This window comes from Peromyscus maniculatus, chromosome 16 (assembly GCF_049852395.1).
Source record: "Peromyscus maniculatus bairdii isolate BWxNUB_F1_BW_parent chromosome 16, HU_Pman_BW_mat_3.1, whole genome shotgun sequence".
NCBI lineage: Eukaryota > Metazoa > Chordata > Mammalia > Rodentia > Cricetidae > Peromyscus > Peromyscus maniculatus.
In genome coordinates, this window is record NC_134867.1 from 31,470,883 (window position 1) to 31,482,987 (window position 12,105).

General features: G+C 36.3%; 1 protein-coding gene across 1 annotated transcript; it reads right to left on the reverse strand.

Annotated features, from left to right (window-relative positions):
• Positions 1–520: 520 nt before the first annotated feature.
• LOC143268875 (protein LEG1 homolog) lies at positions 521–11,470 on the reverse strand. Its single transcript, XM_076552559.1, has 6 exons — positions 11,117–11,470; positions 9,502–9,588; positions 7,261–7,445; positions 6,634–6,770; positions 3,604–3,842; positions 521–856 (listed from the first exon to the last, which is right to left on the reverse strand). Exons 1-6 carry the CDS (start codon positions 11,430–11,432, stop codon positions 747–749), a joined length of 1,074 nt encoding a protein of 357 aa, XP_076408674.1. The 5' UTR covers positions 11,433–11,470; the 3' UTR covers positions 521–746.
• Positions 11,471–12,105: the final 635 nt, after the last annotated feature.

The following is a 12,105-nucleotide window of genomic DNA, read 5'->3' on the forward strand; positions in this document are numbered from 1 at the left end:
TCTGTGGATTTTTAATTTTTTTTTGGAAAAATGAAAATAGAAACATAGTATCTGTCTTAGCTAGGATTTCTATTGCTTCCATGAAGCACCATGACCAAATTAACTTGGGGAGAAAAGGGGTTAATTATACACAGCACTGTTCATCATCACAGAAGTCAGAAGGGGAACTCAAGCAGGTCTTGATCCTGGAGGCAGGAGCTGATGCAGAAGCCATGGAGGGGTGCTGCTTACTGGCTTGCTTCCCATGACTTGCCCAGCCTTCTTTTTTACTTAGAACACCAGCCCACGGATGGCACCACCCATAATGGGCTAGGACCGCTCCCATCAATCACAAATTAAGAAAACGACTTACAGGCTTGCCTACAGTCCTGATCTTATGAAGGCATTTCTTAATTGAGGTTCCCTCCTCTCAGATGACTGTAGTTTGTGTTAAGTTGAAATAAAAACTAGACAGCAGAATATCTAAATCTGAAATGGACATTTGGGCAAAAGAAATTAGGAAAATGAAGACAGAAATAAGTAATGTACAATATATTTATTTGTAACTCAGGAATTCAAGAGAATTGATTAGACTTCAGTTAGGTGTATAGTTATTCAGCTGAAATCACTAGTGGTCAATAAATCAAAATACAAAGGCACAAAATGGATAGAAAGAACCAGAAAAAATTATAAAATAGTGACTATAACATTTAATTGATTTTTAATATGGAATTACAATTTCCAATACATAATGAAATAATTTTGGGCTACTTAATAATGGGTATTAACAGTAAAGTATTAATAAAGAAATTTCCTAAAACATAACGTAGTTCTGAAGATTCCACAGTCAACTTCCAAGCAACTAAGAACCAACCACCTGCAAAAATGGAAATACATATATTTGAGGATAATTAAGAAAATATAAACACCATCAGAATATCAAAATACATAAATGAATTATTTTTTCTAATTATGAAATTTGCAATATATTAGTAGTTATTAATGACTTAGATTTGGCAAAGTATGTAAGAAAATATATTGTGTTGGGCAGTCTGACAGTACAATGAAAAGCCCCTTAACTGAGAATCATAATGATTATAAATTTATCAAGTAATACTTCGGCTATACCATTAAATAGACAAAAATGAATAATTTCTAAGTATTGTTATTTAATTTCAAAAAAATAAGATACAGGGTGAAATTCTTTCTATTCCTACTTGGGACATTGGCTTATTGTGTGAATATTTTCTGAGAGGAAGACTTGTTTCTATTGGACTGATGTCAAAACGGAGTTCTAGCAACTCAATGTCCTTGAGATTCAGAGTCAGTCTGTGAAAAAATGAACAGAAAATCATAGCTCTACTCTACTCAGCTGTCTCTAATAGTAAATGTATTTAAAATGTTTAAATGCACAATAGTAATGAAATCAGTAGTAGTTGAATATTTTGGTATTTATATGTATTTGTGTTCCTGCCTGAATTTGTGTATACTATGTGCATACAGGATCCTGCAGAGGCTAGAAAAGGGCTGTTGATCTCCTGGAAGTAGAGTAAAAAGTATTTATGAGTTTGCGTCCTTACAGGTATAGTGAGTCTTCTCAACTAGTGTGCCTTCTTTCTAGTCCCAGTAGTTTAGCATGTTCAAGGAAGGCAATATTACATGGTAGAAACACAACACCCAGAGGGATTAAAGTTAGAGAATTCTTGAATCTGCTTCGGCGTTAATAGGAGGTTCATAATTTGGAGACAATTTCAATGGTCCTTTCAAAACAACGTGATGACAGTGTCACTTGTTTCACACAGATGCTATGGACATCAAATGAAAGTATGTGTGACTATGTTTAATTTCCATCATATAGCTGACACAATAAACATTCTGTCACCACCATTCTCTGTACCTGCTCTAATTCATCTCAACAATGCCTACTACTTCTTTTTATACTCAAATCATTGTGCATGAATATTAAGTTACACGTGTACCTTCAACCAAACAGCAGAAGGGAACACCGTGAGGTAGTGGGGAGAGTCTAAGAGCCAGAGGAACAGTGAATTTGCTGTGAGACTGCATCTCCAAGGAACGTTAGATGTTACATTCATGAAGTCTCACCAACATGACTGTCTAAACATGAGCTGAACAAGGACAACAGCAATAGACATGCTGATGTTGATGGAGGGGGTGGAATGAAGCCCAGGAAGTCTCAATCCTGCATAAGGAATAGGTAATGCAGGAACATGGAGAACTGCTCTTCTTTAGGGATGGTTATCCAATACCAACCAAACAGCCCTGACAACATACATACGAGTATATTATTCTTTTTTTTTTTTAAGTTTTTGTTTGGTTGGGGTTTTTTTTTATTAGTAGTAGTAAGAAATTTTCTATTCATTTTACATACCAACCACAGATTCCCCTCTCCTCCTCCTCCCGCCCCTCAGCCTTCTCCCCCACCAACCCACCTCCCATCCTCACCTCCTCCATGGCAAGGTCTCTCACGGGGTGGGGAGGGGTGGGGGGTGAGTCAGAAGAGCCTGGTACATTCAGTTGAGGCAGGTCCAAGTCTCTCACCCCTGTACCAAGGCTGCACAAGGTGTCGCACCATAGGCACTGGGCTCAAAAAAGCCCGCTCATGCATCAGCTTTGTGTAGCTTTGGAGCCTATCCTGGAACTCACTCTGTAGACCAGGCTGGCCTCGAACTCACAGAGATCCACCTGTCTCTGCCTCCCTCAGGCTGGGATCAAAGGCGTGCACCACCACCACCCAGCTTAGTATATTATTATTCTTACTGACAGGTTCTACTTATATATTTAGAATAAGTGTGTGTGTGTGTGTGTGTGTGTGTGTATCCGATATATATATATATATATATATATATATATATATATATATATATATATATATATATATATATATGTGTGTGTGTGTGTGTGTGTGTGTCCATATGTATGTAACAACAATTAATGAATATAAAAAAAGAATAGGGGGTATGCAGGAGACTTTGAAGAGAGGAAGTGGGGGAGGAGTTATTTAATTATATTAACCTCAAAAATAAATAAATTGTTATACAAACATTAAAAAACTAAGAGAGTGTGGGGAAAAACTTGAATTATCAAAATAAACATTCTATCACTTACTTGGAATGTGGTATAAAAATCATCCACTTGCCTCCTGCATTTGTATGCAATATTGCTGTTGGGGATGTAAACATGTCACATCATGTGTGTGGAGGTTAAAGGACATTCCAGGAGTTGGTTCTCTCTTTCTATCATGAGATCTTGAGCTTGAACTCAGATCATAAGGCTTACACAACACACACTTATGCACACCTGTGGATCCTCCTTTCCACCCTTACCTTAAATCTTCTCAGAGGTGTGCAAATTTTAAGTACATTTATATTATTAAATTATATATAATATACTATTATATTACAGTGAAAATGCAGTAACTATTTATACAACTATTCTATTGCTCATTTAATGGCATGCTAAGTTTCTTCAATTTTTATAACTATATTCAGTTTATCTAAAATATAGTAGACACATCCTAATCCCTGTTGAGCAAGTTATTAGATATTCAGATCTCATGTGACTTTGACTCACTTAGTTTTCACTTATACTTCAAAATCATACCTGTCATTTTATTTAGGCTAGAAATAAACTTTGTTGAAGCAAGAAATGCTTTTTCCCGCATTTTGAAGTCGGTTTTTTGAATTTTATCTTCTCCATCCTTGAGTTTCCTGCGTGGGAAACCCACAAGAAAGGCTTTTGAATTCTTGAAATTTGTGCGGTATATTGTGGTTTCACAAAACTCCATGAGGGTTAGAATATCCATAGCGAATTTTCTTTCAGGTACTGAAGAATACCAGGACCTAAAGAACACAATTAAGCAGCGTGTTTTTTTTTTTTAATCCTTTCTAAATAAAAATTAAATTCCAAATGTTTGTTTCCCTCCCATGTCCTACTCCTCAGAACTATTATGTAATTTGATGTTAGTTTATTCATAAAAATCTATAGTTTTAATATAGAAGGTTATATCCCATGACAACTTTCACATTGCACTTGGATGGAAAATCTCATGCATGGGTGAATGAATACAGTTGCTCAGGGAAACCAGAAGAAGACAGTAGATCTCCTGGAGCTGGAGTTACAAGCAGTGGTGAGCTGTGGGGCGCTGGGAATTGAGTTCTCATCTTCTGCAAGAACACTATGTGCTCTTAACTACTGAGCCATCTCCCCATCAACTCAAAGTTAGCCTCCGTGGTTCCCCATTGAGTTTCTTCTCTAATTTCTATATATTCACTTTTGCAGTATCAATTATTTTCTACACAAGAGGCTTGGTTATAATATGAATATAATAAAGATAAACAGCGTAACGAGCAGACATCCAAATGTAAGAGAAAAGTTCATTAGAATCATGGAAAAGGGGAACAAAACATGTAGTTAATGGCAATATAAATATGATATATCACAATACACATTCTAGGATTTCATTTGAGACTACCAAAGATGAAAGTAGGCTTAAGAGTGAATAAATATTTTTAAAAGAGAGTGAACAAATATCAACTAACCATCATAAAGTCTTGAAACCTATCTTTAATTTAAATTTTGGCATATTCATCAGAAATAACCATTAGTTCAGCACAGATTTTTTTCATTGAGATGAATCATGTATAAACTCATCTTTCAATAATCATAATCCAGTTGGCAATAAGAATGCACAGGTGTGGGTTGGGGAATTAGCTCAGTGGTAGAGCACTTGCCTAGCAAGCACAAGGCTCTGGGTTCGGTCTTCAGCTCCAGAAAAAAAAAAAAAAAACAAGAATGTATAGGTGGGATTCTAATATGACTGTCAGTAAAAAGGATAAATCTTCCTATAACTAAATAGTATCAGAAGTTATCACTACAAATATCTCTTGTATTTTCCAGCACATAATCCAAAATATTAAAAACAATCAAAAAATAACAATTAGCTGAAAATCAAAAAGATACAAAGATACAATGAATATTCTATTCCAGTGCTGTCAGACATGAACTTTAAAATAGTTTCAGTAATAAAAACCCCAAACCATAATATATTAGATCAATATCTATCAAGATATGGAGATGCAATTTTTAAAAAGGGATTTTTTTCCTGAGAAAGAACTAGAAACAAGAAATTGTTGAATAAAAGACAATGAGTTCTAACAGAAAAAAATAGCTTTGTGAATAATTCTAGCTTTCAAATTTAGCATGTAGAAAAAATAATTATTTTAAACTGATTATTTAAAGATAACTTTTCTGAAATGCATCTATATTTCTGACATTTATTTGATGCTCAATATCTTTTGTTTATGAATATCAACAAATTCCTAACTTTGTAAGAAAAATCAAAGGAATAAGAATTAATAAAAATATCTCAAAATGTGCAACAAACACAGACACATGAGACTTCCAAATATCAGACATCATTATAAGCAAAAATAATAGAACAAATAGGGAAAAAATCAGCAAAAATAAGTTTGCACATACAACTACCAAATAAAAAGAGATTTATAATTTCCATAAACTTCACATGGAATTAATTCTTACTGAAGAACAAAAAATATACAGCATTAAAAGTACTTTAAAAAATTGTCAACATTAAATGTTTTCTCTAGAAAGGCATCATTAAAGAATGAACTAGAGACCAAAAACAAAGAGAAATCAGTATTTCAAAGTTAATGTTTTAGACCAGGTTTGGATTTGGGCTGCAGGATAGTGTACCAATTTGAAATGTGTTTCAGAATCTTACTACCTCACTCCTGTCAATTACCTTATGCAGATAGTCATCTGTAACTGTGGGTTCTGCGTGTACATGTTCAACCAGGTAACAGTAAAAAGAAAATCGGGGGAAAAATGCAGTTCTATTGAACGTGCATAGATATTTCCCCTATGTATTTCTTAAATGATACAGAGCAACAATTTCTACACCACAGCTGAATTGGAAATTATATAAAGCACTCAAAAAAAAAAAAAAGACATGTAAGTTACATGTCAAGTTACATGTAAATACTATTGATTTTACAAATTATTTAAATATCTATTGTTTTATTTTCTCCTGTTGTTTTGAGACAGACTTTTTCATATAGCTCAGGCTGAACCCATGGTCTTCCTGCCTGAGTTATGTGAGTCCTAGTCACAACTGTGTGTCACAATACCCAGCTGTGTGGATGTGTGTAATTATAGAGTCTAGAATCAACATTCTATGGATAGTAAGAGAAAGTGTGTGTGCATGTGTGCATGCCTGTGCATGTGCGTGTGCATGTGCGTGTGCGTGCGTGCGTGCGTGCGTGCGTGTGTGTGTATGAAATCAGAAATCCAACAACAGAAAATGATTTCATGCTGCATCCATAAAACATTGCTTGTGCCTTGCGAGCTATTTTATTTTAAATGATACTTTCAGAGAATGTTCTGAACCTTTTTTGGAAAGATGCGAATATATTCAACCAATCTTTCATTTTATTTTTTGGTGCTGTACCAAATGATTCTTAACTGAATAGCAGATTAAATGGAACTGATGCTTCCTCAGACATTCTAGAAAATAGGAGAACTGAATACTATGACAAAAATTTTATACACTATTGTTTACGGTGCCAGGAAGAAATAGAAAGGAGGTTGTATCACCAAAAGCAGTTTTCTTACACATCATTGAACTTTGATAATCCAGTTTCGACAGCTGCCCTATAGGCCTTCCATAGTAGAAGGGTTGCTCTGTCTTCACTTGTGTTATAAACAGAAACACTGTTTACAGTAGAAGCTGGCGTGATGGACTGCAAATACTGCAGAACAAACAACAGGATTTAAGAGAATAGAACTCATATTAAGCCAAAATAAATTTAGTAACTGAGCTCACAAACTATTAAAACAGATTTACTTTGAAATACTACTGTAGTTAATTATATAGAAATAGATTTATTATCAAAATAAATTTAGCACTTGAAAGTGTCATTTAATTTTCTTACTTGTTTTACATTCATATTTATGTTAATTTACTTGCATAGACAAAAAGAATTTGAAAGTTACTATATCAATTTTTAATTTTTTATGAACACAGTCATGCTAATTTACTGCTAATTATCCATTTAGCAACATTTTAGAATACCAACCTGATTTCCAGAAAAAAAGATTATATCATTCTATACTTGTAGTTTATCTCCTACATAAACATTAGGTTCAATAATTTTCCAGTTGTAACCGCAGTGGATGTTCTGTTCTGTCTTCATACATGCCACTCAGATGAAAAAGCTGAAAGCAATTGCCTTGCTTTACCTGGTAAAACTTTTTGGCTTCATCCATAGCATGTGGGAATGATTTCCTGCATTCCTCTATGGAAAAACAGAAGTCATGCTTGTGTTTCTCTGGAGACAGCAGCAGTATCTCATGTGATACATTCTTCAAAAACTTTGATTCTACTGCAGCAAGGAAATTCAGAACAATCACAAAGAAGTTCGTGCCTGCAATGTAACAGAGGAAAAGTATCTGGAATTACTCACTGCCTATTTAAAATAGCGATTAACAAAATAATTAAGAATCTGCCTAAATAATTTAGTCACTTGCACCACAAGCCATTCTATTGAAACTGTTGGTCCTAGGAAACACAAGCGACTAGGAGAGCTTAAGGAACTTTGGTAGAGGTAATTAGCACACAAATAATATCTGTTTTGTGCTGTTACTATGCTATTTTTAAAAGTTATTTATTTTATTTTGTGTGTGAGAGTACTTTGCTTGTATTCACGTAAGGGCACTGTGTGAATGCCTGGTGCCTGGGGAGGCTAGAAGAGGGCACTGGATGCCCTGGCATTGATATTACAGATGGTTATAAGGCACCACATTGGTGCTGGAAATGGACTCTGCAAGAACGAGTGCTCTTGCTGTGCCATCTCTCCAGTGTAAGATGAATTGCTAAACGGTCTTATTAATAAAAACCCGGAGCCAGATATTGGGGTGAAAGCCGAGAGATCAAGGGATAGGACAGGCCATAGCCAACCTCATCTCACAACTCCTCAGCTTCCAAAGAGACCTACTTCCTGTCTACTCCCACCTGTTTGCCTTTCTGTTCTGCCATCTCACTTCCTCTCTCTGCCCAGCTACATCACTTCCTGTCTGTCTATACAGACCTCCAGACTTTATGGTTAACTAGTGTTGGAATTTAGGGTGTGTGCCACCACACCTGGCTCTGTTCCCAGTGTGGCCTTGAACTCACAGAGATCCGGATGAATCTCTGCCTCCCAAATGCTAGGATTAAAGGTATGTGTTACCATTGTCTGACATCTGTGTCTAATCTAGTGGCTGGCTTTTTCCTCTGATCCTCAGATAAGCTTTATTAGGGTGTACAATATATTGGGGGGCATAATATATCATCACACTCCAACCCTATTATATTGGTTTCATTACTATCGTTCTATAACACAACTCGAAATCTGGTATGGTAGTAATTCTAGCATTGCTTATTTTGGTCAGGATTGCTTTGTCTATCCAGTGTCATGGAGACTTGGATTGAGATTTTATTGAATCTATAAATTTCTAGTGGTGGGTTGGTCATTTTCACAGTAATAATTCTACCAGTCCATGAGCATGGGAGGTCTTTCCATCTTCTCATTTCCCCCTCAGTCACTTTCTTCAGAGATTTAAATGTTTCATTGGAGAGATTCTTCGCTTCCTTGCTTAGGTTTATCCCTAGACATTGGATTGTTTTGAGGCTATTATGAATGAGATATGAATTTTACTTTGAGCACACTGTAATAGAACTAAAATAATTTTGTTTATTATAAAGTATGACCCTCATTTTGAAATGAACATTTATATTATTCACCTTTAGAACTTGGTCTTCAGTGTGAGTTTTACTTGTGAAGGGGTCTCTGACAACCATTAGGTCTATCAGAATCATGCTATAGTGATGTACTTCTATGAAGCCCCAAAATGACTGAGCTAATGTGAATGTGAACTCACAAGCAACCATTTTTGTTTATTCATTTTAGCAGAAGAAAGGTTTAGCAGAGGAAGGAGCCGATAGAAGGAAAGTTTAGAAATCAACGTGTAGGAAAAAGGATTTTACAACAGAAAGACAAGGAAGTAAATTGTTCAATTGCTTTTAGCATCTGACTGTGCTGTGGAAATTCTAATGCTGTAGTCAGGACTGATTTGAAACATGCCTCTGAAGGGGTTAAATATGGCTATGGAGTATAAGGAGAAATAGAATAGACAGTCATTGGCAGAAATAGTGTTGAAAGGATGTGGAATAAGCAACTCAAATCCTGAGTATTTAAAGAGAAAGAAATCTATCATTTTTTAACACTCAAGGCAGCAATGGGCTCTGTATCATACTTCAGAAAAGGCTACAGTAAGAACTACCTTTATATTTTTTCTTTATTTGTTTAGTAACCAAAGGAAACTAGAGAGAAATTTGTGTATCTTCACCAAGGAAGTGACAGTATTTACCTCAGCTAATCCATTCCACACCATAAAGAAGCAAGCATCAGTAAAGACACACAGGGCAAATGGAACACTTACCTCCCCAGCCACTGTTGAATGATATACAGCTAGGAGATACAGCATCATAAGCACATACTGAAACATTGGAAGGGTCTGAAAATCTACCTGCAGAACAAAAAGAGTAGGTAAAAATGTCCAGCATGAATGTTCAGGCTTTTGATAGACACTTAGGAGAAAGGGTAGAACAGAAAAAAGCAAATGTAGGAAGGAAGGGTCCTTGCTGTAAAAGGGGCCACATGGCATTCCATCTGCTTCCAGGGGCTTTGGGAGTAGGAAAGCAGACTGAAACTCATCTGTAAATATCCTTGTTGATACCACAAGAAAACTCACAGAATCAACTAACCTGGGCTCGTAGAGGCTCGCAGAGACTGAACCCACAGCCAGGGAGCCGATGTGGGAATGACCTAGGCACTCTATATGTATGTTACAGTTGTATAACTTGGGCCTCTTGTGGAACTCCTGACAGTGAGAAGCTCCTAGCCCAGGCTTAGTACAATGGGGAGGTACTTAGCCTTCCTGCAACATGTTTTGTTGATACTCACAGGAGACCTGCCCTTTCCTAAACAGAAATGGAGAAGAGGACGGGGGATGTGAACAGAGTCAGTGCAAGGGACTGGGAGGAGGGGAGGGAGGGAAAACTGCTGCCTGGATGTGAAATAAACAAACAAATAAATAAATAAATAAATAAAGTTATTTTAAAAAATTCTGTGCAGAAGCTCGCACTTCCCAGGTGTCCTCTGAGAGTCCAGTCACTTTTCCCACAAAGGCTGAGTGCTTCCTGAAGCAACTGTAATCAACAGAAACCAACTTTCTGTCACCATTCTAGCGTTGTCTCACTCTGTGCTTGTCCTGGGTGTACTCAAGGCCAATGAAGACGAGCTAGGAAAGAATATTATGAACTGGGAAAGCTACTAAATTGAGAAAGCCTCAGTGGTAAGAAAACCAATTCAAGGACTTTAGAAAATAAGCACCGGATAGAAAAATATGACTAAATATGGGGGGGGGGAGGAATTTTTCGGAAATACAGTTCCCATCTCTAAGTGGTTACCCCATCTTTCTTGTTTCAGTATAAGAAGTGAGTGACTCAGTCAATGTCTTCCACACTTCCCTTTCAAGGACACCATGCAGGAAGTGTCATGTCTTAACTTTTCTTCCTGTTCACATGAGGCAAAAATCCAGGCATTTCAGGAAAAGTATATTCTTGGTTTTATTTGTGAGAAATTTTACTCTGATTTCTTAGTGAACTAGTGTTTTGTAATATTTTCTGTAATAATCATAACTCACGAGACAGGAGTATTTGTAGTGCCAATTTCTCCAAGAAGATGGTCAAGCTAGGGTATGATGTCTGGGGATTGTTGATATAGAGGGGATATTTCTTCTCTGTGTTGTGTTCACCTGTAGCTTATAGAACAAGGATTTACAAGAAAGACTCTACATCTTCTCATACCAGAAAGTTTATGAAGTGTAGAGACAAGTATACTACGTAATATTATCCACAGACATCATTGACCTAAAACTATAGAAAATTCTTCACACTGGTAGAAAAAAGGTTGTAATAGAGGTAACACTTAAACATATTTCAGAACTTAGTAATGAAAAAGAAAAGTATTGGAAAGTATTAAAATGTACATACCTGTTTTATATAGCTTTCCGTAAGTTAAGGCGAGAGCCCACAGTACATTGCCTGAATCATTTGATCCAAACTGCACAAAATATTTGTTAGTTTGTGTTATGAGAATCTTATACATCCGCAGTCGATCCGTATAATTCCACATATTAATAATGGTCTTGTTATCCTTTACTGGAAATTCTGTTATTTCTCCACTAACCTGATCCCAAAAAGGAGGATACATTTTTTTTGTAGCTGTATCTAATTTTGCATTCGGGACCAATCCTACTAAAAAAAGACTCAGGAACAAAAAACTGGGGATTGTAAAAGCAGACTGCATCTTGTCACCGTTTCTTGAGTTAGATGCTATGAGTGACAGAGAAACCCATTATATAGCAGGAGTCCCACAATCCTCTCACTGCTTGGAGGTTGGCACAACCCTAAGCAAAGCATGGAGAGAGCCACTGAGCCATAAAAGGGCATTTGCCAATACAGAGTTAATAAATGACTAAGGCTTACTGCAGAATGCCTTAGGTAAATAGTCCCATTATGTTTACTGCGAATAACGAATTGGTCCATTATTCCTCATAATGTAAACTATTCGGGTATGGCCAGTTCTCCCAGGCAATGTCTTCCCTATTCACTCAGCAAAAATAAATACACTCACTATTTTATGAATGTTGTCTTCCAGCTAATACTAACCAATAAAGGAAGAAAATGAACGGGAAGAAAGCCATTGTGGATTTGGCAGAGAGTAAGACCAAAGCATTCTCTATGCCTGTGTTGTTGGCTTGGTAAGAAAGGAAGGGAATTCGTGTTTACATTTGCTTAACCAACTCCTTTAAATGGTTATTTCATGGGAGTTCTAAGTCATTCTATGGGATATACATTGATACTCGTGCTTTCAATGTCATGAAACATAGAAGGCAGCAAAAGAGATTTAAGTACTATTTTCTGATGCTTCTGCAGGCTTATATGTCATGGCTATGCCTAAAAGGTAGATGTGAAAATGT